This window comes from Eucalyptus grandis, chromosome 4, assembly GCF_016545825.1.
Source record: "Eucalyptus grandis isolate ANBG69807.140 chromosome 4, ASM1654582v1, whole genome shotgun sequence".
Taxonomy (NCBI): Eukaryota; Viridiplantae; Streptophyta; class Magnoliopsida; order Myrtales; family Myrtaceae; genus Eucalyptus; species Eucalyptus grandis.
The window spans coordinates 34,118,072-34,145,499 of NC_052615.1; the positions used below are offsets into that span (position 1 = coordinate 34,118,072).

The window sequence follows — 27,428 nt, forward strand, 5'->3', positions numbered from 1 at the left end:
TGTTTGAATTCCTCGAGTGCTTCTTTGTCTTCTGGTGCTAGGCTATAATGATCCCATACAGTGGGTACATTATAATTCCATACATCTTTAGGAATGATTTTATTTTCCTGGCACAAGATTCTTTAGAGTTCTCGGGTGCTCATAGCAACCAACAGGTCCTGGATAAGATTTGTGAATCCGAGTTTCTGAACTATGTGGTTGAGGTTTATAGGATGTGATATTTATAATTTGAGGAGCATTGGTAATGTTGCTGTGACAAAGGCTCATGGTCGTCGGAAAAACAAAATAGTATGAACCTCAGGGTTTGGTTGTGTGGTTCTCAGTTCTTTTTGCAAGAGATATTTCCAATGAGTAGGAGGATAAAACCAACTAAGGAAATCTAAAAGATTTTTGTCACTCTCCTTCTCAATGTTTTCTCTACCGAGTCAAAATATTCTAGTGATGTTGGCAATGAATCTTCTGGTTGGAATTTCAATAGCTATTGAATACTTATTGGTTAAGTACCATAATAACCACCAAAGTTGGTCAGGGAAATCATCTTCCTTCCAGATTAGAGGATGTATGAATGAATAGTCCGAATTTAATCTAAAATGATAAAGAATCGAACCTCCATTGAGTCTAAACAGATCCGTATGGCATTGCCACATGAGATTATCCAGATTTTCGATGAGACTATCATTCTGGATTTGTTCCACAATTTCCTGGGGATATCGCCAGCTTGGCCAATATTTTATTTTCTCAATTTTGTACTTTTCATTGTGATGAAGAGTATGAAAAGCATGCCTCATGATGTACATATTAATTTCCGCTGGTGCTTTTGGTCTTAACAAGAAATCAGCAAGCATATTCTTTTTCCCGGCAATATGTTTGGTTTCAAAAGAGTATTTTAAAAACCATTCAGCCCATCGAAGCAGTTGAAAATTTGGAACTTGCTTCGTTTGAACTTGGTCATTTGAGGAAAGGATGCCATATCAAATTCTACCAGGAAGTGATGGCCAATGAGATGGAATTCGAACTTTCTTATCCCATTTTTCACTGCCAATATTTCTTTGAAGGTGGAATGATAATGCACTTCAGCTTGGGAAAATTTTCCACTTTTGTAGGCACACAGATGTCTCTTATCATCAATCTCTTCAAATAGAATGGCTGCCAAGTATTCATCACTAGTGTCAGTCTGGAGAATTCTCTTCCTTGTTGATGGGATTTGTAACGGAGGAAGAGTCTGCATAATCTCCTTAAGTTCAACGACTGCTTTAGTCTGAGATTTTCCCCAAGGTGGAGGATTTTTCTTCAACATTGCCTATAATGGAATCAATTGTGAAATTTTCCTCAGAAATTTCAACAATTCTTGAAAAATATGCGGCCTTGGAAGGAACAAAGGCATACCAAGAAATTCAATTTTTGTTTAGGCAATGTTCATATTTCTTTGAGAAAGCATGATCCCATACTTTTTCACAATTTCTGTGAACTGTTCAAGAAGTTGGCAATGTGACTGCTCATCAGGATTGTAGAGTAGGATATCATCGATGTATACTGCTGCACTTGACAGGATTGATTAGAAAATTCGACACATAGCCTTTTGGAATAGGGATGGTGCCACTTTTAGACCAAAAGGAAGAACTTTCCATTGGAAATGTTGGTTCGGGATACAGAACCTTGTCTTTGGGTCTATCTTCAGGATGGATGCCCAGTTGCCAAAATTCGGCTTTGAGATCGAATTTGGAGTAGATGTGGGCCTTGGATAATTTGGTAAAGAGGGAGTTTTTGGAGGGTAGAGGGAATTTGTCATCTTGGAGAAAAAGATTAAGAGGTTGGTAATTAATTATCAATCTCATATTTTCTCTGTTTTGCTTATCACGCTTATTGACATCAAAGACTTCACAAGCCCATTGAGAATTGAAGATTTCAATAAGGCCTTGCTATGATAGTTTCGAGCATTCCCTTTGAGCTAAAACCATGTGCTTTGGCTTCATTCTCATGTGACTTGCCTTGGTTGAATTGATATATTTATTCTTTTTGAAAGAAATACGAACAAAGAACTCTGGGTTTTCCCACAAAGGATGAGAACACTTTTGGGCAAATTCAGAATGAGATTCCGAACATGATTCCAACAACTTTTGCATGATGGGATCTAACGGGCTCATTTGGATAGAAAAGAGTCTTTGGATATTGACAAATTCAGAGAATTGGTCATTATATTTAAAATCTTTTCTAGAAATGATGCGAAGTTGAGAAATTTGAGTTATGATATCCCAACTAATGATCAAATATTTGTTGGGAAGATTGGAACCAAAGATTTTTGTGGTTATGGAATACTTGGAAAACTGGATGGTTACTGGGGTAGTTCTTACATTCATAGAAAAAGTATCTCCTAAGGCAAAATTGAAATATCGAACACAAGAAGTCTAATATTCTTCAGAAAGAACTTTGGTGTCCAAGATTGAAGAACTTGCTCCAGTGTCTATGAGAGCAAAAATAGTGATAGGTTTGACAAACTTTGAAGTGAAGATTTTCACAGGGAAATGGGGACAATGAATTTAACTTGAAAATATGTCAGTACTTTGTTCCGAAGAAGTGAGAGATATGTGAAAAATATCTTCGAATTTGAGTTCGAAATAGTTTCACTAAAAGTTTGGTAACAAGAGATGACACAAAGAGTTTGTTCATATGATTCTTCATCAGAAGTGAATAAAGGATCGATATCATCATTTTCAAGAAAAATACCTGTTTCATTCTCTATATGATGTATCGGATGATTCTGACATTTTTTTTGCCTGGGGACAATCTTTGGCAAATTGCCCTTTATGATTGCGATGAAGCATCGATTTGACTTCTTGTGGCTTGAGCGGTCTTTCCTTTTACTTAGGTATCGCCATTTCTTCTTTCTTCGAAGTGTTTAGAGCCATACCTAAATTTCTTTATGTAAAGCTTCTTTAAGTGCTTCTTTTTTCTGGAAGATTTTCCACAAGAACCATCACAATCTCGCTTGGAGCATTTGATTTTTAGCTTCTGGCAAGAGCAGGCCATATCAAGTTCTTTGTTATTGTCGACATAAGTCTGGATTATTTGGTGTTTGATACACAATTCTTCAAGGCACAAATGGATTTCCTGTTGGATTTCTCCTAACGGAATATCTTGAATCCTCTTTTATTTGCCGAGAAAAGTTCTCTCAATCTGTTGCGACAATTCTTTAGCGATGGAAGTCAGGAAAACATGTTTCAAGTTTGGATCAACTCCAATACCATAAAAGAGTTTAAGCATTTCTTGATAATGCTTATCAAGATATTTTTTCTGGAGAAAGCAGCACCTTCTTTCAAAAAGTTATCTCCTTTTGAGCTCTAGAAGGTCATAAGGTTTTCCCACAAAGAAATGATATAGAAGAGTAATGGCATGACTAAAGTCGGTGAGAGTAAGAATTAAAGTTGGTCTTGTTCTCGACACGCATTGCCACCAATGTTTGACGCTACCTATAAACCTTGTGACAAAACTAAGAAGGACATCATACTTATCATGGTTGGTAAGTGCTTGAGCATTTAACCAAGTATGAAGTTTCTCAAGTCTTTCTGGCCATTTATGATAGGGAATATCATAAATAGTAAAAAAACTGTTTTGATGTATTAAACACATGCTGAGTGGGATTGTTTGGCTAAACAACCTCTCGGTTCAGAAGGGTTTGATTCCATATCCTGGTCTGGAGGATTGGCCATGAATATTGAAGAAGTTACTGGTACAATAGGAAATGAATCAATGGTAGGGATTGAGAAGGATGAAGAGGACGAGAGGAATCTAAATCTGATTCAGTATCAAAAATGTTTGGAAAAGCTGGTTCTGCTGGAAACAGAATCTGATCTGTTGGAATGATAGGATCAGGTTGTTGAGTAACAAGATCAGGTTGTAGTTCCTAATTGCCCAAATCTCTTAAGAAAGATTATAACAAGCGAGGATTCTTTAGACTTCTTCTCATTTCCCTTCTCTTTCCTTATTCAATCCAATTCTTTGAGGCAGTTTCGCATCTCAACTGCATTTGTCTTATCTTGTCTAATAGGAATATCCGTGAGTGCATCAAAGATAAATGTCTGAGGTGGTGGAGGCAAATGCTTTGTCCACACTGTGGTAGGAATTGGATTAAAAGGATTGAACCTTCCTTCTTCAAGGAGCTGGATCTACCTTTTTAGCTTTTCTATTTCTGCCTTAGGACTTTTGAGATAATGATATCCTAAATGTTGTCCAGATTCCAAGGCATGAAGCCTCTTTTGGAAGTCGAAAAGCATCTTCTTGGTGGTTTCATCATACCTTCGAAGATCTTGTTGCACATTCACAATCTTGGAATTAATTGCTTTGAACGCATTGTTATATGTTAAAAGAGTCTCCGATTGCCAATTTAGGACGGCTTCAGTATCAGGAGTCCTTTTCTATCTTCTATGTGCATCCACATTAGTGGGGGCAGGTATCTTAGGGACATGCTGATATCTGCCTTGTGGATCGATAAATTCTTCTAGAGCAGGAAACAAGAGTTTGGAACTTTCTCAGGTAAGAAGGGGAAAGTCTGTCTCATGGAACATAAAAAATGGAAGAACTTGGTGGTGTTTCTACTGGAGCCTCAAATGGGTAGGAATGTTTCTTCGCCCACTTTAGAATTTGCTTATAAAACGGGGAAAGGGCTGGTTTCTTTTGAGGGGGAGATGAAGGAGGTGATGGTGGCAGTGTTGGCGAAATGGAGGGGGAAGCAGTGAATTATGGTGATGGAGTTGGTGCATGGGAAACCATAAATTGAAATTTATCACACTCACCAAGAGTATAAACGGAGGGATCTCCGTTCAAATACCTTTGGTACATAGGATCTTTTGGCTTCTTGTGCTTTTGTTGAGGTCTTGCATATGGGTCTACCTCGTCAGGAGAGTTTGTGCAGTAAGAACATTGACAAAAAGGATCCCAGAAATAGTGATCATATTGGTCCTTGTAGTAATAAACAGGGTGTCCATTGCTTTTGAAATACTAAACAAGTTCTTTTGAATCTGGCTTGGAAATTGACTCAAGAATACATGGTTCAATCATAAAGAGGGTTAGGAAAATAGAATGACTTTATTCATTTTCCTTGCCAAATTTGATGGAAACAGTTCCATCTTTCTTTCGGATGAACTCGGAGTCTGATGATTGGAAATGCTTGTTATTTTATGCAACTTTTCATAGTTGGTGATCCAAGTTTCTAGAAGGAGCTTGGCCAACTTTTCCTTCGGGATCTATCTGGGTACATGAATACAAGATGCTTGATTATTCTGCATGAAAATGAATAAAGTATATTCATTTCTATTGTGGAAATTTAAATCAAGAGCATGGTTCTGCACTCGATAAACCATCTGGTAGTGCAGTGTTGCAGCAACGGAGTCGGGAGCTCCGAGGTGTTCCAAAGAAGTGGACTTGGACCTTCAAAAAAGAAAGTAACTATGGATTTGAAAGAGCAATATTGAAATTTGGATACAAAGTCACAAAGACTGTTCTAGCATTCAAAGTGGTTTGGACAATACCATTACAAGTATGCTGGTATTCTAAGAACCTAGTATCCAACAACGCAATTCTTGCCACAACGAGCAAACCTTTGCAACCATGAAAGGTAAGAGCAAGACGAACAGTTCCATAATGGACATGAGAATATCATTGTTGAATCCACTGCCTAGGAAACTCTGGAGGAATCTGGAGAGTAACAAAATAATACTTATTTTCAATGGCAGGAATAGGATGTTGGTCGAACTTGGAGGATTGAACGCAGTATTTTACTTCCTTTGGGGTTTGGTGAATGAGTTGGCGAATGGAGCGGATGGGAGAAAAAGATGAGATGGGTTTAGTAAAAGCATAATAGGGGTTCATCAAGGGAAGTTCAGTTTTAGAGATCTTGGTTTCATCGCTAAGAGAGTCTTCATAGAGATAGTCTATCTTGGAGGTATTTGAAACACGGAAATTTGAAGGGGTTAGAGAAGATGGAGATGCAACGAGAGAAACAGGTGCTTATAGTATTTCTGGATCTGTCATGATGTGAAGAGATCTTCTCAGCACTGAATTCACCTACTAAGCGCATGGAACGGATATCATTACAAACGAAACCATAGCTCTAATATCATTGAATGGACCTAGACTTAGAACCGGAGAAAACGGAATCAGTTTCCTGCAAGTAGTCCCACCACTACTAGGGTCAAGGTCCTCAATGCTAGCTTCACTCTCCCTATCCCTCCCCGACCGGCTGATAATATAAGTCATCACTAGTGCTTGAGATGCATGACCTCATATTTGAAACACACACAAATTCCTATAAGGGTTGATATATTAAATTAAATAAACAATATTCAGAGATCATGTTGAATTATGAGGAAACTTTCGATGATCAACTTGTGGTCCTCGATCTCACAAATAAAATACTCAAATTTAAACCAATTCGGTCAATATTTGACCTTTGAATGGAATCTCAAAATTTAAGCTCTGTTTGGTTTTCTTCTCCTCTGTTCTTCGACCAGCCTTCGGGGTGGGCGGACGATTTTTGTTCTCTCTTTCTACTCGCCTCGGGCACATGGACACCCTTTGCTCTCTCCACTTTCTCACGAGTTTCTTTTTTTTTTTTACTTGTCTCGACTTCTTTTTGTTTCCTTTTGTTTGCTTTATTTAACATAGGGTTAATACCCCAAAAACCCCAAACCGGTACACTTTGTGACAAATTTATCCAAAACTATTTTTTTTACCACCAAAAACCATAAATTGGTATACCTTTGACAAATTTAACCCAAACTGGAACACTTGTGACAAATTTATCCTCTATTAGTTTTCGTTAAATTTTATTATTAAATTATTAAGTTAAATGACACGTGACATTTGACCGATATACCAATTTAAGATTTTACGCTCATTTTGTCACATTTTACAATTTTTGTGATTTTTTTTTGTGGTATTAATTCAATTTACCAAAGGGTATGTTTGTCACAAATTTACCATTTTAGGGTTTTTTTGCAGTCAAATAAATTAGTTTGGGGTAAATTTATCATAAATGTACTAGTTTATGATTTTTTATAGTCTGTCGGGGTAAATTTATTACGTATACCAGGTTTGGAGTTTTTCATGGTAAAAAAAATAGTTTGGGAGTAAAGTTGTCACAAATGTACTTAGGTTTGTGATTTTTCAAGAGTAAGAACCCTTTAACATATTGGCCTTTACCAAAAAAAAAACCCTTTAACATATTGGCTGGCCCCACAACTGAGGCTAATTTTGACCCAAATTCGATTTCGAGAAATGTCATTAAACCAATTTGGGCCCCTGTTGGCCCATTTGCAAAGTGCCCGCGAGACCCGATCTGATGCGATATTGTTTCCGAACGAACCCGCAAATGGTCCAGATTAATAGAATAGAATCGCCCATCGAGATCTCTGTCAGATGCAATTAGCTGTAAAACCTGCTGCAGCAGCAAAGGAAAAAGAAAGAACAAGTCATGCAATTGGGCCACGTTCCCACATGCTCGATTCGAATTCCGCAGATGCATACGACAATTCCGGCCTCCCTCCTCCTTCGTTCCATCGAGATATTCTCGATGACGAGCGGTGGTACCTGGCCAAGACCGATCAAACGTCGAAATAGAATAAAAACGAGTCTGTTTCAATTCCCGGACACTTGATAGATCACTCTTAACGCTGCTCTATTTCCATCTTGTGGTGCATGGGTATTAGCTAAGCCGACAACGCCGAAGCTTTTCCAATGTCGCAAGAGAATCCCTTCGTCCAGTTTCCGCCTTGTTTCCATGTTCGCTCCCTGCGCAAACAGCCGCAAGTTTCTGCAGATTTGACAAGCCAGAAGTCGGTAAGATTTAAGCAACCTTCTATCCTCATCACACCGACTCAAAGATACGCAAAATGTCTTTCTCAACCTGGTTGCATTGCTTACAAAACACATGGACATCGAGGCCTCTATCGGCAAAGGGTTGGCAGCAATGTCGTCGTGAAGTTATTACCAGACAAACATTTTGACTTCGGGAAATGGTCCGAAGTTTCCACGCCCAATTCCAATATTTGGGTCCATCCACATGCATCTCTTCGCCTCTCGCGACAGCGTATTCAGATTTCAAGCACAACTCAGCGTCATCATGATGGCAGGAGTGCATTGGCAGTGCCAGAATCGCATTCAGGATGTTCCCAATGTCTAATTTCAGGCAAATACCTAGGGTTCCTGATTGCCACGTCAACCACCAAATTTTGCTCCATACATACATACATGTGAGTCAATACTCAATATGTATATGATTCTATGTATGAACTTAGCATAAGACCTTCGAATAGTGGTGGTCCTTAAAGTAAGGACATGGTTGCATCGTACCCCAAAAAAATCAAGGACACCTCCTGCCTATGTTGATCTCGTTTATCTACGCTAGTATGCATCCTCGATCATTTTGATTTGGACTAGTGGGCTGTGGGCAAGAATGCAAATTTTCTTTTTTCCCTCGCAGCAAACGTTAACTAAAATCCCTTGTTTTGTTGGAGTTGTTCCCATGTCTTCACAATGTGAATTTCTATCATGTACATAACTCGGGTAAACACCCAATCCCTCAAATCTAAGATACGCTTTTTTTATTTTTTGCATATATTCATTGGTAGTCATAAAAAAGATATGCAGTTACCTAAAATCTATTTTGCTCCCGTATACGAAACTTAAGATAATATTTTTAGAGTAAACAAATTAGATAAAAAAATGAGTCATTCAATTCAAATGCTCAATCTCTATATTACCGCAATCTCTTTTCGGTAATAAATCGCTGCATGATCTAGATGAGTCACGACTACTTAAACCGAATACATGTAATCAATTTTAGGGTTGAAGGTTTGAAGGCATTATCTACCAAGGAGGAAAAATTGTTCAAAAAGTATTAAATCTATTGTACATTTATCAATCTAGTCTTAAAACTTTTCATATTTTATTAATTGAGTTAAGTTGACCAATTTTAGCTAAAAATTACGATGCAGATACCGATGGTATTATGTATGATAATTGATGCGGACAATTCTCAACAATACTTTATTTTTTTATAAATTTAATTATTTTTTTATAAATTTAATTATTTTTTTCTTCTTCCTTTTGTTGATGCCTAGGAGAGCTGGCCTCGCTTGCCACAAGCGAGAACAGGACCCAGTGAAGGTCAGCCTCACTTGGGCCTTGCCCTAGCTCGATTGACTTTCACATGTGGCGAGTGAGGCCAACTCACTTGGGCATCGCTTGAATTGGAAAAATTATTATAGTATTACTTAAAATTATTCACTCTTACCTAGAATGATTTGTGTCTACGTCGGTAAATTTCAGTCAAAATTGACAATATATAAAATGATTATAATTGAATTGACAAAAATATAATAAATTTTAGACTTTTTATACCATATTCCCAACGAAGGACATGGCTTTTTGGCACGTATTCCCTGATGCTAAAAAAGCACCGCCTCTTCGGAGGGGGGGACGTAATGCAAAATTCATCTCTCATTTTGGGGATACTTTCTAAATAACGAGGAATCGCGGGTTACGAACCGACTTCCTAAGTTTTACGCAAGGAATACGAATAGCTTTACAAAAGAAAAAGGGGTAAATAACTAAACAAATACTCACGCAGTAGAGAGAGAGAGAGAGAGAGAGGGAGGCAGGCATCAGCAAGTTCTTCCTCAAAATCGAACTCCTGAAATCGAGTTTCTCTCCGTCTCAGGTACTTCGATCCTTCTCCTCCTTCTCCAACGCCTTCTCCCGAACGCGGTACTGCCCCCCAAAGTCGATCTTTTTCACTTGACCTATCGAGCGCGAAACGAGCTTCGATTTGCGCCCGTTGGGCCGCGCAATTTGAATTTGCATGTGGGCTCCCTCGCATCTAGCCGAGGCGGTCGTGATGGGGGGGATTTATGCCGACGCGCGATGTTTATCCGCGTTCTCGCAATCGCCGCCGGCGCCTGTTTTGTTTTCGGCATTGTCTCGCGTGGGCTCCGCGATTGATTCGATTGCTGAAGTGTGCGTTGAGGATGGTGTGTTGATTGGCGCTGTGACAAACGAGTGATGTTGGTGCAGGACCCGGTTTACGCCGTATTGGTTACGGCGGAGAAGCTCCGATGGCGGGAAAGTCGACGGCGAGGCCTCGGAAATTGCCTGTGTACCTTTACATTCCGAATATAATCGGTGGGTGGTCGTGGGTTTTGTCGATTTTGGTGTTGGGTCGATTTTGATTGGTTGCTTAGATTCTAAGTCTGAAGTGGTCTGTGGGAGGTTGGAAGAGTAGGCTTATTTGAGTGATTCCTGCTGGTGCAAATGCCAGGTTATGTAAGAGTGCTTATGAACTGCGTGGCGTTTGCGATATGCTTCTCCAACAAAAGGCTATTCTCTGTTCTCTATTTTCTAAGGTTGGCCTTCTTGAATTTAAATGTCGGGTTTATGTTATGATGATGTGAATGGAGTTCGAAAGGTTGGAGTGAGTTGACAAGCCTGTTTTTTCACAGCTTTGTATGTGATGGCGTGGATGGTTGGTGCGCTCGCAAATTCAACCAAGGTGCTCACTCTTGGAGTCTCCTGATTTTGATTTAATTTTTCCATTATTGCAAATTGAGATATAATGTTTGCACAATATAATTTCAAAGTTATGAAGTGATTGCCATATTACCTGGTAAAACTGCTACTAATACTAGGATCTGTCATCAGAAAGATTCCTTCCTCTTCCCTCTTTTTTCCCTGTTAGGAAATTATTTCATACGTGAACCTTGGAATGGAGTTCCTGGATTGCTTGCGGCCAAGTGTGCATGTTCCTGAAACACTTATATCATGATAATCTCACCCTGCCTTTAAAGTTTTACATGATTCAGAAGTTCTTAAAACGCTACCTTTATTAGAGCATTGATTTCATTTTCTTTGTTAATACAGTCTCGACTTTTGGAGCTGTTTTGGACATGATAACAGATAGGTTAATGCTCTTTCCTCTTATGATGCGATTTTCTTCTGAGCTACTAAATCACTAATTTTGTCCTATCCTGTCCTTAGAACTGGAAGGTCTGATTATTTTTCTTCAATTAACTTTATTATGTTGTTTGGCTTGATCATCTTTTTCACTCCAGGGTAAGCACTGCTTGTCTGCTGGTACTTCTTTCCCAAGTGTACAGGTAATTGAACCCAAACATCCTGCTGTGAGAAATAAAGGAAAAACAGGCTTTCCTTGTTCTGATTTTCTTTGCTACAAAAGCTACGAGTGACTAATTGGGGGAATTTACGGGTTTACCGGTGGGATGTTTATGCAGGCCTGGTTTGAGTTTCCTGTTATTGCTTGCGCTAGATATTTCTAGCCATTGGCTGCAAATGTACAGGTAATTATTCTTCTTCTTAATTTGGGCTCCCTTGACATGTCTTATGGTATTGTGCAATGGTTGTCTGCTTTGCTGTTTTCTCAATTTTCGGACTGCAGTACTTTCTTGACAGGAAAAGTTAGTCACAAGGATGTGAAAGACAGCACTAACTGGCTTTTCAAAGCTTACTATGGAAATCGAATGTTTATGGCATTTTGCTGTGTGGCATGTGAGGTACTTGTGATGGGTTTGTAATTTGATTTGGATAAATAGTACCTGGATTTCCTGATTTGCTTCTGCAAAATCATGTAGGTGCTTTACATCATTTTATTCCTTCGCGCGGAGAAGCAAACTGAAGATTTGATTGATGTAAGTCCTTGCTTGTCAGTTGCACTAAATTTTCTTGATGCCATTCTTTAATTTCCCAGCTTTTTTTTTTTTTTTTCTTATCAGGTACTTATGACCTCAGCCAGACAAAGTCCATTTCTCTTGCTTTTGCTGGCTCTGAGCTTATTTGGATGGGCAATAAAACAAACTATCAATGTTATACAGGTAGAATAGGATTCTCCAATTCATTTATGATTTCTGCAATTGTTTAATGATAAAGTAATGTAACTTTATTCTTGTTAACTTTATTTGTGTATATTGACCATGCCAGTCATTATTTTCGATTCCTTGGTATTGTTGTGTTGCGCCAGAACTTTATCTTGAGTGTTAATACTTCTGTTTTCTTCTCAAAGTCTGATTAATTCTAGATAGAATAGCTCCAGGAGTCATAGCATTATCCAATTTTTTTGGCTTTCCTTTCCTTTTATGGACCTTCGCATGTATACATGGTCCTTGACTACTGCTGGCATCACAATGCAATAGCACATTACCTGTCAATTTTCATCACCTGCCTCTGCCGCTAAGTGAAGTTTCTCTTTAGCACTCATAATCCAATTATAATGGCAGTATATTCTTTCCTTTCCTTTCCTTTTCGTGCATCTAATCTGGTTGTATTTAAGTTGTGATAGCATTGATAAGAGAAATTATACCAACTTTTTTTTTTAAATTGTAGTTTTGACTAATCGTTGCCATTTGAAATTCTTGTCCTTTTTTCTGTCTGATGTAGATGAAGACAGCAGCAGACGTTTGTGTGCTTTATGACATCAACAAAAAGCAGGGTTCTTAGTTCTTTTCTCTGCATGATGATGGGAGCAGCTTTCTAAAGCTCACGCCTGGTCCGTGCTCGATTTTGCCCATTAGAGATCAGATTTGTAACAATTGTTTATCTTGTATGCTTTTGCTTGGCCAAAAAACTTGTGTGCTTCAAAAAGCTTCAGAAACAGATTACTCGGTTCTGCATAACACATGCCTTTCTCGTGTAATCAATAGCCTTCCAATTGCATAATTAACTACCTGACAATGTCCATTGTTGTGAATACTGAGCTTTGTTTTGGTACAGATTCCTTTCTTTTTGGAAGCATCTGCTTTTTCAACTTCCTTTTGGAATGTTCTATATTTCTGTCTTTCAATTACAAACGATTATAACCAGATAGAAGTGGTACAGATGCCACAAGGCCCCATTCTTGTAAGTATAGTCATCTTTCTAATTGCCTTGTTCATATTGCAATTTTGAACTTTCCACTCTGCATTTCTTTGCTTCTGTCATCTGGAAAACTCTATGAACTTACGGTAGTATCAAGACCTGAAACTTTTGACGCATTTTCATTGCACCTTTTGCATTGTCTCTTTTGGTAGTTTTTGCTTTAGGAAGCTCAGATTCTATAGTTCGCATTGGTTGTGTTTGTGTGATCTTATCCCCTTTCTAAATAGCAAAAGGCCCTTCTAGGTTGTTTCGGTCAATTTGAACCCTCGTGCATTGGTTCATTGCCTCATTTCTTGGTGAGCCTTTTTGACTAAGTTGTCTATTATGGAGATTTGAGTTCGAGTAAGATGCTCCTAGCCTCCCACTAGACGTTATCATATGCTTCCGGAGCTCACGATAGGAAAGTTAGGTGACACTGATTCAAACCTTATGCGGATGCTATTCTTCAGTCTTATCAGATGAGATGTGAGATGCAAAGCTAGTTTCTGTGAAAGACGACAGCACTGGTCGAAAATTGGGAACTGCTGTTGAATGAAGTGGATGCAAATAGAGACTGCGGCAGGAGTTGACTACACCTGGGGTTGACAATCCCCACCGTGACACAAAGTTGGTAACAGAAATACTAGCCCGACCCAACACGGTTAACAAGAAACTGGCACAAATTAACACTTTCATGATTACGTAGAAACTTTCCGTTTTATGACACTAATCGACGTAAATATGATGACGCCACATGAACCGCCCATGGCAAAATTAGTTCTCTCAATGCATATTTTCAGCTGGGCTCAAACCGTGGGGTTCGTGTAGAAAATCAGTACATCACATTTTCCATGGTATGAGAGCGACGTCAGGTTAGGTGGAGGATATTGTCTCATGTGAAGCTTTTGAGTTTAGAAAGACAAAATGAGTGGCAAGATGGATAGGACACCAGAGAGTTTGCTCTACAATGTCTCTGAACATATAGAATCTGCAGCCGATAAAATTAAATGGGTATTGATCAAAAGGTCACTCAAATAGATTGCATTGCTATCATTTGCTGTTACATAATACCATTCAGAGGCCAGGGATAATCAAATTACAACCAAACATGTCAACACACCGGAAAAAAAGAACAGTAGATCAGTAAATTTGCTTCTATACTGAGATTACAACTATAAAAAGCAAGGATTTCAATGCTTGTTAAATAAATATGATGCAATGATGAATTTCCGCCGAAAACAAATTGAACCTTTCTCAGATCTTTCTAATGCTACAGAAGAAGCTTCTAAGCCAGTGCTGCCACTAAGAGACCGATGGATCAATATAGGCTGTAACCAAAAAACTGGCTAATGATGATCGCAAGTCCGAGGGCAATCGCAACTAGCGAAGAGGCCCAAGTGAGCTTTTCAGTTATCCTAGGAATCCGTTCCTTTAGCGCCTGACTGCATGAGCCTATAAACACCGTGTAACTTCCCATTGCAACCACCGTTCCAACCAAGAACATGAGTAGAAAAGCCGCACTGGCCAAGCGAGAAGGCAAAGCTAGTGCGGGCAAGACCATCATCAATGCATCAGGTTGTAGACCATGAATGATCCCTGTGGCAAAAGTAGCAAATCCAATCTTCTTCTTCTTCCCCAACTTGGGGTTTTCGAGTGTTTCGTAGAGACTGACATCACACTCCCCATTTTCTAGGGCAACGCATGGGGTGGGGACTTCTGAAGCCTCCCTAATTCCCATAGCACCAATAACAAGTAGTGTGAAGGCCACAACTCTCGTGCCCCATGTTCTGATTATTTCAATATGCAGCCGATCTTTCAGAAGTATAAACAACAAGCCGAATAGTACCTGTCCCGCATCATGGCCACAGCCCCAAAGGGCTCCAACAGCAGCACTTTCGATACGTGTTCGACCAATAGAGAGTGGGGCCAGTGCAGCAAGGTGGTCGGGCCCTGATAATGTGTGCAAGCACCCAGCAAAGAAACCTGTCCAGGCACTAGTAAGTAATTCCGTGCGAATAAGTCTTGTCCCAACAGCAGCAGCTGCTGCGGGTCCTCCTGTCTTAGCAGCACTTTGAAAAGTTGCAAAGGCGGGTGATGCAAAGAATGGGTGAATTAAGGCCACAATAAGGGCGGAGAGTAGCACAAAAGTTCCAGCATTTAATCCCTGAAAAAAACGAAACTGATTTTGAGCTTTTTTCATGTAGATGAGACCACAGAACTTCGAATAGGAAATCAGAAGGAAGTAGTCCAAACAGTCTATAACAAAGATTTCGGCCCTCTTAAAATTTTTCATGAGAACACGACACGAGGAACGTCATTAACCTGCAATCAATAAGAAAATATAGTTCCAAACAAGTTATTGTGAACATCTCTTCCTCCTGACCAGAAGGTATCATTATACAGAAAACCACAGGCAACAAGAAGAGCAGCCCACTCTTTAACACCAATGTCTGCAATAATCTTAGCTGAAACAGCTCGAGCACTCCAAATGACAAGCTAATGTAACATTTACCACCATGCCAGCATCAGAATAAACTTCCCTTATTGTTCCTTTGGGAATGAGCAAGCATTGCATGGCAGTTGGTACTTTCCACATAATCAAATGTTCTTCGCAGGAGTTATGACATGACTAGAAATAAGAAGGTTTGAGAGGTGTTGAACAACCTGTAGTGCTTGTTTAATGTCCTTATAATTCGTCCACGGTTCCCCATAGCAAGTTAAGTTCGAAAACACCAAGTTTCTGGACCTTATTGACAATTTCGTCCATTCTAACCCACTTCCTTTTTCAGGTTATGAGTTGCAAAAGTTTATGAATGATGGGTTGATGGAATAAAAGATATACTGAAATAGGTCAGAGCAGTTCACCATTAATTTCTGCAGATAACCACCAGATCTTTTCATGATTATTGAAAAAAAATCTGGCATAAACTTCCTCAAAATCAACCACATGACATCTCTAGAAGTTCTGACAATTTTTTTTTTTTTTTGGTATCACAATGGTTGTGCCAGAGCAGATATCAACAATGTCCAAAATGCTACAGAAAATCATGAAAAACGAGCCTCTGAGGTGATTGGCCACACTCCTTTTCTTGTGGCTAGCTCTGAATGCAGGATCATATTAGTTGGTTAATATCTAATAATAGCCACTTCAAGCCTAGCTTCCACCTCAAATCTTTTCCATAGATTAATAGCATCAAATCCCCTTATCCGATCGCAACTCTCATCCACTGCAAAGATCATTCCTCCCTCACTTTGCAAAGATAATCAATAGCAACCTTCATTGTACTCCCAAATTCTTACCTACTGCGAATTCAATTCCATGTAGCCCTTTGTTCTGATCGAACAGGTAGGTATGCGCAGACGGTTGAATACTACAGCGTAACTATCCATAGCTATGCCCAGAATTCCTTCTGAAAAATAATTTAAAGAAATCTAAACTCTATCCTTCGTAAATCGGATAATCCCGCTTAAAACAGAGATGCACGCAGCAAATTACTTCGGTAGAACAGAAAAAGGAAGACTGGAAATGGATCGCCGCTCCCAAAACCACACGACATTCAGATTGACCTCCAAAATTGACCAAATTTACGAGACAATCGGACACGAGAAGCGACCGAAACCATGAATCTACACCGAGATCCATTACCTTGAGCTTCCGAGAATCTCCAGCCACGGTCGGCTCGGACGGCCGTGGCGGAGCCGGCGGCGATTCCTCCGGCGAGCGGATCGAAGAAAAGGATGGGGAGGACGGCAATCTATCCAACGGTTTCCTAGAAAAGGAAGGAGGCGGAAGCGGACTCCCGTGCTTGCACGAGACGGAGCCCGGCGGCGGCCTGGAATCGGGCCGCGCCGGCGAGGAGGGGCCGGGCCTGGCGGAGTCGAAGCGGCCGCCGCCGAGGCGGGCGGCGGAGAGGGAGGGGGAGGGGGAAGGGGCGCGGCGGAGGATCCGAGAAGGGAGGGAAGGGGAAGAGGAGTAGAGAAGCCTCTCCATGGCTATCTCTATCTGTCTCTCTGTCTGTCTCTCTCTCTCTCTGTTATCTCTCTCTGTGATAAAAAGAGAGATTTTGCAGACTTTCCCAGGGGGGGAAGAGAGAGAAAGAGAGGATAAAAGGGATTTTGGCAAGTCCAGAGATTTTACCTGAAATGAAAATGAGGGGAAGGGGGGGTGGTTGGGGATTGAGCTTTAGCAACTCCTTAAATTTGGATTTTTAAAACATGATTTGTTTGGCCATAATCTGATTTTAATTACTGGTCATCGGAGATTTTCTTCCTTTTCCTTCGATTCCTTTTTGGGTTTTGTGGTGATTATTGGTGATGATAGAGTTGTTTTTTTAAGTGTGCATGTACGTGGTTTGTAGGTAATTGCAATTTGGTTGATTGGGTTTAGTGCTGGTTGAGGTGGAAAGCATGGCATCTTCAGACCCAGACGACTGGATTTTGAGATTTAGTTCCAATTTGTCTGTTTTAACCCGGAAGATAATGGAATGGAATGCCATGCTCAGCCAAAAGACAGTGCCAAGATTGTCTTGCTTGACCAAAGCGGTCCACTTGGTAAAATAGACGATGCTAACAAGTATTATTTAAATCCTCAATAATGCTCGGGTGCTTAGCAAATACTTAATTAGGAAAATAACCTATTTTCCAAATACGATATGCCAGGATGGAAAGCATGAGTTTGTTTTATATTCTATTTGTGCATGGCAATGGTTATATTTTTCTCCATTTTGATCGAATGATAATACCGGTAGAATCTACAATTACACAATAACGCAATCCTTATGCTTTTTATATTGAGAAAATATATACTAATATGAATTAGGATTGCATATTGAAGTATTAGATACAAACGGATTCATAAGAAATCATAAATCATTTTGAATTATAGAAACCTAAGCGATCGCATCGATGCTCAAGTCATGAACAACGGGAGCAAATTTTACATTAACGATCTGCATCAGGTTGCGGCAAATTTCAATCGCGCTAGTCTTCATATCATTTCATAAGGTATAAATTAATGTAATTTAGATTTGAGTGGTATAAACTTTTGAAATCATTGATAAATTTTCACAACATATTGTCTTTCCAAACAAGTAATACTAGCTTGTCGAAAGCTTGTCTTCTCTACTCAAATCATCATTTTGATATTGGCAAATTGCTGAGTCTTCTTTGGGGTAAAGGTTGGCGAGGGAGACGAATTCCTTCTTTTTTCAGCGAATCACCCTTGAATTGAGAACGTGTTGATTGCACGTTCAGGCCAGATCTGGCGAAAAAGTTTAGGTCCAAGTCAACACTCCAAACACATGGCGGGCTTGTTGTCCATTCACATTGATCGATTAGTCTATTGACCAAAAAAAACTTGCGGTCTCAATGGAAGCCACAACACCAAAATCGAGCCTTCCACGTCTCAAATCTCATCATCGTGAGTTTTCCAATGGACAATCTTTATTTGAAAACGAAATCCACAATTGCGATTTAAATGCCTGACGCTTTCGTGTTGATTTTCCTTATTGACCAAATACAACACCAACTGAAAATCACATCTAAATATCTTTTCACGTCTATTGATGATTTTATGCGTTTAATCACCTGGTAATGTGAATCAGATGATAATCATCGTTGATTTTCTCTGTTTAATCACTGGCCCCGGACTTTTTCCACGAGAAAAAAAGGGTTGAAGTAACAAATTTTTTTTTTTTTTTTTTTTTAAGAATTTAGTGATTGTGGACATTTTCTGGCCTAGCTTTTTTGTTCATCAACTCTTACCAACCACGCTCGCCAGGCCGGACCCAAGAGCTCGTGACCTTCGCATGCTCGGCCAACCCAAACGCGTGGCCCCCCCGCGCTGGCTTGTGCCCGACACGTGCCACGGAGGCTGTTCCCGGGCCTCGTTAATTGGGCCTCGCTCGAGAAGAATAGGCCCGTCGATGAACCACCGGGGATGGGGATGGTGGATAAGCTCTGAGCTCCGACAGCAAGCCCATACACTACAAGTACACGGGCCTCGGCACTGAGAGAGAGGCCCACTATCCTTAGGAATCTGGGCCGCGTGGACCCAATTGCTTTGACTCTCGAACGGCCCGATATGCCGAAAGGACCGGATGCAGCGTTCAACCCAACACCATTCGGGTCAGGCTAAATTGTTCGGGCGCCACTGATCAGATGGGCATTCAAATCCAGGTTCACTCAGATCCTAGATCTACCCCGATTGCCTATATCAAAAAGCGAATAAAGCTAGCTTGAAACTCGGGTAATTAAAAAATTTCCATCAACCAGTCATGCGAAATTTCCAAAGAGTATCTAGTTCAGACATTTCATGTGATTTTTTTGATTCAAAGGTGAAATCCCTCGATGAAATAAACATGAATAGTCAAAACACATTAATCATGCTAGGAGCACGATTTACGACACTGTTTAGTTTAGACAGAGCTTTGGATCTTGGAATTAGAACCATGCCCATGGGTGGCATTCTTGCTCTACCCAAATGGCTTTCACAAGGACAGTTCGGATCACAAAAGAAGGATAGATGCGCCCCACACGTGTCGCCCTTGCGCGAAGCTACTTCAGCTCCTATCTCTTGCCGGAAACGTGAGGTCCAAAAGCCCCAACTCCCCGACACCAAAGTAGCCCCCTCCCGATTCCATCACACACTCCAGATAAAATCCCCGTCCAATCCCCATCGCCCAAATATGAACCCGGTTGAACGCTATCAAATGGAAGGCCGGGGTCAACGGTCCTACCGATCGACGGCTGTGATTCGCGAGCGCCGGGCAAAGCGCGACACGCTGCGTCTCCCGGGTTCAGCAGCGAAGTATAAAACCGGGTGGCCAGACGTTCGAACGGCTCTGCTGTCGTCCTTCGCAGTGCGGTGAGGAACTGCTGAAGTGGAAGCGAAGAAGAGGTCGGGCATGGCGAAGCCAGTTTCGATCGAAGTGTGGAACCCGAATGGGAAGTACAGGGTGGTCAGCACGAAGCCCATGCCCGGGACTCGGTGGATCAATCTCTTGATCGAGCAAGACTGTCGGGTCGAGGTAGATTGAACCGCATGGAATCTTGCGACCATAACTCGTTCGTCCCATACGGCGATCATACCTTTGTTTCCATCATTAACGGGCATTTCTTGTTTTGCGTTGTTGACCAGATATGCACACAGAAGAAGACCATCTTGTCCGTGGAAGACATCATCGCCCTCATCGGCGAAAGGTGCGATGGAGTCATCGGACAGGTGCTTTCTCTCTCCGTCTGTCTATCCCTTCCTGTCTGGGTCGTTTTTGAGGTTGTCCGAGAGAAACTCGCAGATGTTCGCTTCTTCCACGTAATTTTCTGAAATGGGTCTCTGGTTTTTTTTTTTTTTGTTATGTTGAAGTTGACGGAGGATTGGGGAGAGACACTATTCTCCGCGCTGAGCAGAGCAGGAGGAAAAGCTTTTAGTAACATGGCGGTTGGTTACAACAACGTGGATGTCAGTGCTGCGAACAAGTACGGTGTTGCTGTTGGAAACACTCCTGTAAGTTTTACGTTGCTCACTTGATCGAGAGACTATACATCTTCCTTCGTTTTCTTCTGACCCGTCTGATTGGATGAGGTACTAGTTCAGTAGTGTGTTCATGGCTTGATGATCAGTCGTAGGAAATGGTTGTTCATTATTGTCATCATCTTTGGTTTCATCGGATGGCGATTCATGAAATAAGTTGCAAGATGGGGCATGTTGAGAATGATGCAATTGTTTGACCAAAAGAAATCAATGCTGCAATTGGGGTTTACTAATCAGCACACGTTTTTTCAAAGCTAAAATACGAGGATTAGACTGATAAAGTTTGGATCGAGGAATAAGAGCATAGTACGAGTACGATTCTCTTGGCATTTACTTGAGGGAACCTTCTTCATGTGCCGTGATATGGTTATGGCTGCTACGTCCTGAAATACCCAAAGATATATCAGATTACCAGATTTTACAAGCTTTGGCTCTGCCTTTTACCGATATGATCATTTAGACAAACGACACGAAGGGTAAATGAGATATCTGGAAATATGTGATTAGAGTTATTCATATAAGCAAAGCACCTTATACAGTGTGAACTCTGAACTACGATTGCCAATTATTGCTTATTAATCTAATGTAAGCATTTGTCTACTTCTTGGATAGGGTGTGCTTACAGAGACGACCGCAGAGCTGGCAGCTTCGCTTTCTGTAGCAGCTGCCAGAAGAATCGTTGAGGCAGACGAGTTCATGAGGGCGGGCTTATACGATGGATGGCTCCCTCATCTGTAATATCGCAAACCTCACTTCTCAAAGTTTTTATTACTTACTTACATCCTCAAAGTTTTCATTTCATGTGGTAGGTTTGTCGGCAATTTGCTTAAGGGGCAGACTGTTGGAGTGATTGGAGCTGGTCGTATTGGATCTGCATATGCAAGAATGATGGTATCCAGCTAATTTAATTCCTCATATTAGTCCATTTCTCTTCTAACCTCTTAAAATGGATTGGATCTTCCCTTTTCTTTTTAGTTCAGATAGGTTTCTTTTCGGAATATTTTGGTCCCATCACTGAGTTGGTTTTCTGCTTAATCTTATACGACTATGAAGTGATCTTAGCCACTTGTGTATAATGCGAGAAGTCGTTTGGATGGGTTTACATAGCTTATTGTGATTTTTTCCTTTACAGATCGAAGGATTTAAGATGAACCTCATTTACTATGATCTTTACCAAGCCACTCGCCTTGAGAAGTTTGTTACAGGCACGTAGTGAGCCAATCTATTCATGCCAGTCAAGTTCTATCCCTAGACTCTAATTTTTGCGAACATAATTTGTGGTTTCAGCTTACGGTGAGTTTCTAAAAGCTAATGGCGAACAGCCAGTTACCTGGAGAAGAGCTGCAAGCATGGATGAGGTTCTCCGGGAAGCTGATGTGGTGGGATTTCGTTTTGCCAAAAACTTTACTTTCGGATTTCTGTACAAATTTCCATCAATCTGCATTTTATCATGAAGTTGGGTTGTGTTTCTAGATAAGTCTTCACCCAATCCTGGACAAAACCACTTTTCATCTCATCAACAAGGAGAGCCTTGCGACCATGAAGAAGGTTGCTATAGTTTGTTTATTGCCCGTCTCCTTCTTCTTCTTCTTAAAATTTGATTATGCGAGAATTTAATTACTTCCCTCATCACAGGAAGCGATTCTTGTGAACTGTAGTAGGGGACCAGTTGTTGATGAAGTAGCGCTTGTGGAGCATTTGAGACAGAATCCCATGTTCCGGGTTGGTCTTGATGTCTTCGAGGTAACCAAAGCCCCTCCTTGTTCATCCTCAACTCCATCTCTGCTCTCTACTATCATCACCACTGATGTGCTTATGCACAATTCATTTGTAAACATGATCTGGGCAGGATGAGCCTTACATGAAGCCAGGACTTTCGGACATGAAGAATGCCATTGTGGTACCTCATATTGCTTCTGCTTCTAAGGTAATGACTGGTAACAACAAATCCCCAGCGCCTATTTTTTTTTTTGCAATGACCGTCTAAGGCTCTTCCTGGTAATTGTGCAGTGGACTCGTGAAGGCATGGCTACCTTGGCTGCTCTGAATGTCCTGGTACGTAAACTAGTAACACAACCTCACTATCTGCTCGCTTGACCACATTTGGCTTGACAAATTCAGTGAGATGCTGACCAATTCTATGCATTCAGGGAAAGATTAAAGGGTATCCAGTTTGGTCGGATGCAAACCGAGTTGAACCGTTTCTGAATGAGAACGCGCCACCTCCGGCCGCATGTCCAAGCATCGTCAATGCAAAAGCCTTAAGTATGAAGCGCCTTCTTTGTAACTTTTGGTGAAAGGTGATACATTTTTTAAGTTTAGTCTGCTGACAGTCTTGTGAATCGGTACAGGTTTGCCTGTTTCAAGGCTATGAGCCTGAAGCTCGATCCTTGATGGCCGGCTGGAGAGAATCATATGATGGACAGGTTACGAGGGTTCATAGGGCTAGGGAATGTTTTGCATATGAGTCCTCTCTCGCAGGAAGTGCTGATAAGCGTACACTCCGTTTCTATCGTAATGCAGATGCTAGTTTCTGTCAATTCAAGAGCTTATAAATGCATTTTTCTGATCCATTTGATCCTTATATAGAAGTCGTGGTTCTTTGGGAGTGATGTATGCTTGGCCTTTTGTCATATCATGTCATGGCGCACACGATCGAAGCTTGTGATGGGCTGATTGGTATGATCATTTAGAGTCATTCGATCCCATTAGATGGCATTTTTTTTTTCCGTTCATGGCAATGGAACCATGTCGCAATGGCCATCCCGAGTATGTAGATCTTCGCTTCTCGAGCATTTCTCTCCAAAATTTGAAGATCTCGTCAATGGAGAGTCGAATCCTTCAAATTAACATTGAAGCGTTACCAAACTACTACTCAACTTCTCTCAGTGTGCACATCTTTCTAAAGCATGGTGTCAAAAGATCAAAAGACTTGAGCGAGCCAGAAGGAATCACTTCCGAAACTCCGTCAAAAGCAGTGAGGTAAAAAGAAAAAAAAAAAAAAAAAGAAAACCAATGATGGCGGATTTGCTGGAGCCCGGTGAGGGACACCGGACCCTCGCCGGCGGCTGGGCAGGGCGGCTGTGGCCACCCCAGGCTAGCCTACCCGTTCGCGCCTTCTTTCTCTCTGTGTTGGGGTTTCTCTTCTTATCTTATATATATATTTTTTTCTATTTTCCTATATTTTAGTCCATGTCACCGTTGTGGAGACAAAGAAATCCACGTCATCATTAATAAGTACAACCAAGCTTGCATGGTACTGATCTTGTCACCAATTCCATTTGCTTGTTTAGCATAAGGATGATTGCACACATTTGCATTGTCTTTGATCCAATCAAAGTTAGTACCTAAATTATGCAAGTATAGAACTGTAGTCTCACCTCAAGAGGCTATGTTGAGGATTATTCTTCTAAACATTATGTGTTATTGAAGGGTGAATGATTAAGTTGAGTTCACGTGCTATCGGTTTCTCAAGAACCAAAAATTAGAAACATAAACTCTCCCGTGAATCGTGAATGTATCGACACTTTCATCTTCCCATAAAAAATTAATATCTTTTTATGACTTTCGTTTGAAATTTATGTAACTGGACATCTCTTTAAAAAGTCTTATTTGATCAAAATATGATCAAATCATGCAGCTGAGAAATACGTGATAAATGTATCCCTCCTCCTGTTCTCTCCATGATCAGGACAAGGTTAAACTGAAAAAAAAAAAAAAAAAAAACCAAAAGAAAGAATATGCCCTATGTCTGTTTAGATTATTTCTACCTTCCGATTCTTGTTTAATCGAAATTTACGACTTACGTTAATTAAATCCATTTTAAATATGAAATATTTAAAACTTTCGCAAAAAATAGAAAACATTTACAAGTAAATTTAAGTTAAAATGTATTATAGTTTTTAGATTTTGATGGAAAATATGTCCTCTCGATTTATTCAAGGATGCATTGCAGTTACAATAGAAAAGAACTTTTTTCCTCTTAATATTTAGGAATTAATAATCAAAAGATGCATAAAAAAATGTTGCATCCATCCAATAAAAAAGAAAATCGAGATTAAATCGAATTTCTTTCTTATAAGAATAATCTCAAACAGACCCGACTGAGTCTCTCTATTAAATTCCTTCATTAATTTTAGAGCACTCAACGCTAGCTCAGCCTCTGTTCCAAAAAAAAAAAAGAAAAAACAAACGCTAGCTCAGCCCTCCTCTCTCTCTCTCAGCAACTTTCTCTCTCCTCTGCAAGTCCGTCCGTCTCTCAACCATCCGCGAGACGAGCCGGCGATGTCGTCGTCTCCTCCGCCCTCCTCCGCCGCCGCCTCGCCGTCGTGCCCAAAGAAGATGATCGCCCTCCGGAGCTCCGACGGGGAGACCTTCGAGATCGAGGAGGCCGCCGCCCTGCAGTCCAAGACCCTCGAGAACATGATCGACGAGGACTGCGCCGGCACCCCGATCCCGCTCCCGAACGTCACCGGCAAGATCCTGGCCAAGGTCGTGGAGTTCTGCAGCAAGCACGCCGAGCCCGGCGTCGACGACGAGAGCCTCCGCGCCTGGGACGCCGAGTTCGTCAACGTCGAGCAGGCCACCGTCTTCGACTACATCCTGGTCCGTACTCCCCTCTCCTCTTTCTCTCGATTTCCGATGGTTTTCTTTGGGGGCGGAGTTCGGTTTCGTGGTGGTGATCAATGTTTTGGTTTCTGAGGAACCATACATCCTCAAATCTTGGAAAGCTTTGATTTTTTTCTCATTTCTCTCCAAGAGCCTGCGAAGTGTTGTTCAATTGGGCGCATCCGATTCTTTTTCCTCGATCATTGTTTGGTTGTCCATGCCTCTCTTGTGCGTAACATACAATCAGAACTCGGAAGAGCTGATGATGGGAACTTAATAAGAAGAAAATGATGAGGCCCCTTCTCTTGTTTTGGTAGATTAGATGGCCGAACAGCCAAAGTAGATTTCGGGTTACGACGTTTAGGACTAAACCAGAAGATACCAACTTTGTCTCCGGACGAAAGATGAGAAAATTCACCTTCAGGGGTTTGCAGAAGCATGCAGTCCTCTGCTTCGGAGACTGTTCTATGCTTGGCGAGCCATGGGGCAGCTTTATTTCCTGGACTCATGGCTCAGCTTATGAAATTCGTCAAATGAGCGTTGCATTCTGCGACTCTTGTCGTCCCCTTGGACGGCTCCACTAAACAATGAGTCTAGTTTAAGAATAATCCTTCCATAACCCAAACGCCAGACGTGGTTATGTCCGAACTGGAGGGCTGTCTTCCTGGCTCCACGATGATGGAGGAACAGACAGAACCCTGAAAAGCCCATCATTTTCTCCCTTTCAGAAACACGCCTTCTGCTCCTGCAAAACCTGGATTACCCCGTTAAGTGAACTAATTCCGTTGAACTTGCACATTCCTTTTTAAGTTCTTGATTTATCTTAGAACGTTAAATTGCCTCGAAGCCCTCTTTGGAACCTCAAGATTCAAAGCCCATATGAACAAACGGGATATTGGATCCAGATTCAGCTTTGGAGTTGGTCAGCTGAGTGTTCACTTTGTGCTCCTCAACGCCGACAGATTCCCTTTTCCTCAATTCTTTTAGGTAGGTCTGACATTGCTACTCACGAATTCAGTTAGGTTGGTTTGAGATTACTACAAGTCATTCTTTTATCATCTGCAAAATCCATGAACATTGCCTTGCTGGCAATACTAAGCCTCGAACGGTTTGTTATGCTAGTTTAGCATCAGCTTTGTTCGAAATAGATCTCATTCAATTTGAAGGATGAATCAAGTCAAGTAATTTCTGTTGTTTATATTTGGCTCTTATCGAGTACAAGTATTTTCACCCAGATAACTTGACATGAATGGCTAACATAGGTTCCAAAATGTGCTTAAGTCCAATCAACCTACCACCTTTAAAGAGCTTTTGAATGTGATTTACGATGTGAAGCTATAGCTTACTTTTTTAATGTTTGTGCTCATCAGTTTATTCTTGCATCCATTCAGGCTGCAAATTTCCTGGAAATTCCAACCTTGCTGAACTTGACATGCAATGTTGTGGCGGACATGATCCGGGGCAAAACTCCGGATGAGATACGCAAATTTTTCAATATCAAATCCATATTCTCACCGGAAGAGGAAGAAGAGGTGCGGAGGGAGAACCACTGGGCGTTCGAATGAAAGCCTCAGCGAATTCCTGGGTTTTTTCTTATGTTAATATTATGAAAGAGTTACTGCTTCTTTTCATTGCCTTATCTACGGATGCTTGTTAACTGTTTACTCCACACACTGGGGACTTTCATAAGAATTTTTCTGACGTAATACAGACAAACATTCGAGCGAAAATTTCACAGATCTGATAGTGGAGGTTTGATCTTCCAGCCTATTCTTTGCATCTTATTGAGGACTCTGTGAAGTAGAAAAAGTAGCAGCTACTTTGCCAAAGTAGAGCCGCAAACGTCGCTGGTTGGTGCTGCTGATTGATGCATTGAGCATAGGATGATGTCCCTTGTGCCCTTGCTTTGCAGGAGGCATGTCATGGTAAGGAGAGGGAATGAGTTCTGCAATCTACTGGTTGTAGCGCAAGAATTCAAAGCACTCAAGACGAAAGTATCAGGTGATTGATGGTAACTGAGTGCCTCGTGCACCGGGTGGCGCCTCTTCATTATGCATATGGAAAAATAAAAATCTTGTGCACTCCGTACTCATAAAATAAGCCGATCGCGTATATCTCTTCAATCAGATCGAGATGTAAAGGCCACCGGAGGTTGATGATAGTAATTGACTTTTGGTTGAAGAGATCGGGATGTAAAGGCCACCTGAGGTTGATGATAGTGGTTCACATTCGGTTTGTGATGAAGAGGAGAGACTTGCGGGGAATACAGAGGTTAAGTTTATAGCACGTGGAGAAGCATGCCGTATGAAGTTTCAGTTTTCAAGATTGGGACCCTCGATTGGCTTCTGACTTTTTCGGCTTACATAAAGCGAAAAAAATTATTCCGTTAAGT

The 27,428-nt window shown here is 41.0% G+C and overlaps 4 protein-coding genes across 4 annotated transcripts; 3 read left to right on the forward strand and 1 right to left on the reverse strand.

Annotated features, from left to right (window-relative positions):
- Positions 1-9,569: 9,569 nt before the first annotated feature.
- On the forward strand, positions 9,570-12,812 carry LOC104418949 (probable CDP-diacylglycerol--inositol 3-phosphatidyltransferase 2). The gene is made up of 11 exons (XM_010030430.3): positions 9,570-9,715; positions 10,069-10,176; positions 10,313-10,397; positions 10,494-10,543; positions 10,912-10,951; positions 11,103-11,147; positions 11,283-11,348; positions 11,447-11,561; positions 11,640-11,696; positions 11,781-11,879; positions 12,442-12,812. Exons 2-11 carry the CDS (start codon positions 10,110-10,112, stop codon positions 12,499-12,501), a joined length of 684 nt encoding a protein of 227 aa, XP_010028732.1. The 5' UTR covers positions 9,570-9,715; positions 10,069-10,109; the 3' UTR covers positions 12,502-12,812.
- A 1,099-nt stretch (positions 12,813-13,911) lies between these two features.
- LOC104418950 lies at positions 13,912-17,080 on the reverse strand. Its single transcript, XM_010030431.3, has 2 exons — positions 16,544-17,080; positions 13,912-15,061 (listed from the first exon to the last, which is right to left on the reverse strand). Exons 1-2 carry the CDS (start codon positions 16,886-16,888, stop codon positions 14,216-14,218), a joined length of 1,191 nt encoding a protein of 396 aa, XP_010028733.1. The 5' UTR covers positions 16,889-17,080; the 3' UTR covers positions 13,912-14,215.
- Positions 17,081-19,716: 2,636 nt separating this feature from the next.
- On the forward strand, positions 19,717-23,042 carry LOC104418951 (glycerate dehydrogenase). Its single transcript, XM_010030432.3, has 13 exons — positions 19,717-19,925; positions 20,036-20,119; positions 20,261-20,401; positions 21,041-21,162; positions 21,238-21,319; positions 21,561-21,633; positions 21,716-21,807; positions 21,902-21,976; positions 22,064-22,171; positions 22,278-22,355; positions 22,439-22,483; positions 22,579-22,693; positions 22,780-23,042. The coding sequence occupies exons 1-13, from the start codon at positions 19,803-19,805 to the stop codon at positions 22,800-22,802; spliced, it is 1,161 nt and encodes a 386-aa protein (XP_010028734.1). The 5' UTR covers positions 19,717-19,802; the 3' UTR covers positions 22,803-23,042.
- Positions 23,043-24,574: 1,532 nt separating this feature from the next.
- LOC104418952 (SKP1-like protein 1A) lies at positions 24,575-26,801 on the forward strand. Its single transcript, XM_010030434.3, has 2 exons — positions 24,575-25,033; positions 26,428-26,801. Exons 1-2 carry the CDS (start codon positions 24,713-24,715, stop codon positions 26,599-26,601), a joined length of 495 nt encoding a protein of 164 aa, XP_010028736.2. The 5' UTR covers positions 24,575-24,712; the 3' UTR covers positions 26,602-26,801.
- The last annotated feature ends 627 nt before the right edge of the window (positions 26,802-27,428 follow it).

Coding starts and splice junctions, on each gene's coding strand:
- LOC104418949 (XM_010030430.3), top strand. CDS start 10,110: ATGGCGGGAAAGTCGACGGCGAGGCCTCGGAAATTGCCTGTGTACCTT. Junction 10,544..10,911: donor CGCTCGCAAATTCAACCAAG/GTGCTCACTCTT, acceptor TTGTTAATACAG/TCTCGACTTTTGGAGCTGTT. Junction 11,697..11,780: donor AAACTGAAGATTTGATTGAT/GTAAGTCCTTGC, acceptor TTTTCTTATCAG/GTACTTATGACCTCAGCCAG.
- LOC104418950 (XM_010030431.3), bottom strand. CDS start 16,888: ATGGAGAGGCTTCTCTACTCCTCTTCCCCTTCCCTCCCTTCTCGGATC. Junction 15,062..16,543: donor GAGATTCTCGGAAGCTCAAG/GTAATGGATCTC, acceptor CGTTTTTTTCAG/GGATTAAATGCTGGAACTTT.
- LOC104418951 (XM_010030432.3), top strand. CDS start 19,803: ATGGCGAAGCCAGTTTCGATCGAAGTGTGGAACCCGAATGGGAAGTAC. Junction 21,808..21,901: donor TTCTCCGGGAAGCTGATGTG/GTGGGATTTCGT, acceptor TTGTGTTTCTAG/ATAAGTCTTCACCCAATCCT. Junction 22,172..22,277: donor TTGGTCTTGATGTCTTCGAG/GTAACCAAAGCC, acceptor TGATCTGGGCAG/GATGAGCCTTACATGAAGCC.
- LOC104418952 (XM_010030434.3), top strand. CDS start 24,713: ATGTCGTCGTCTCCTCCGCCCTCCTCCGCCGCCGCCTCGCCGTCGTGC. Junction 25,034..26,427: donor CCGTCTTCGACTACATCCTG/GTCCGTACTCCC, acceptor GCATCCATTCAG/GCTGCAAATTTCCTGGAAAT.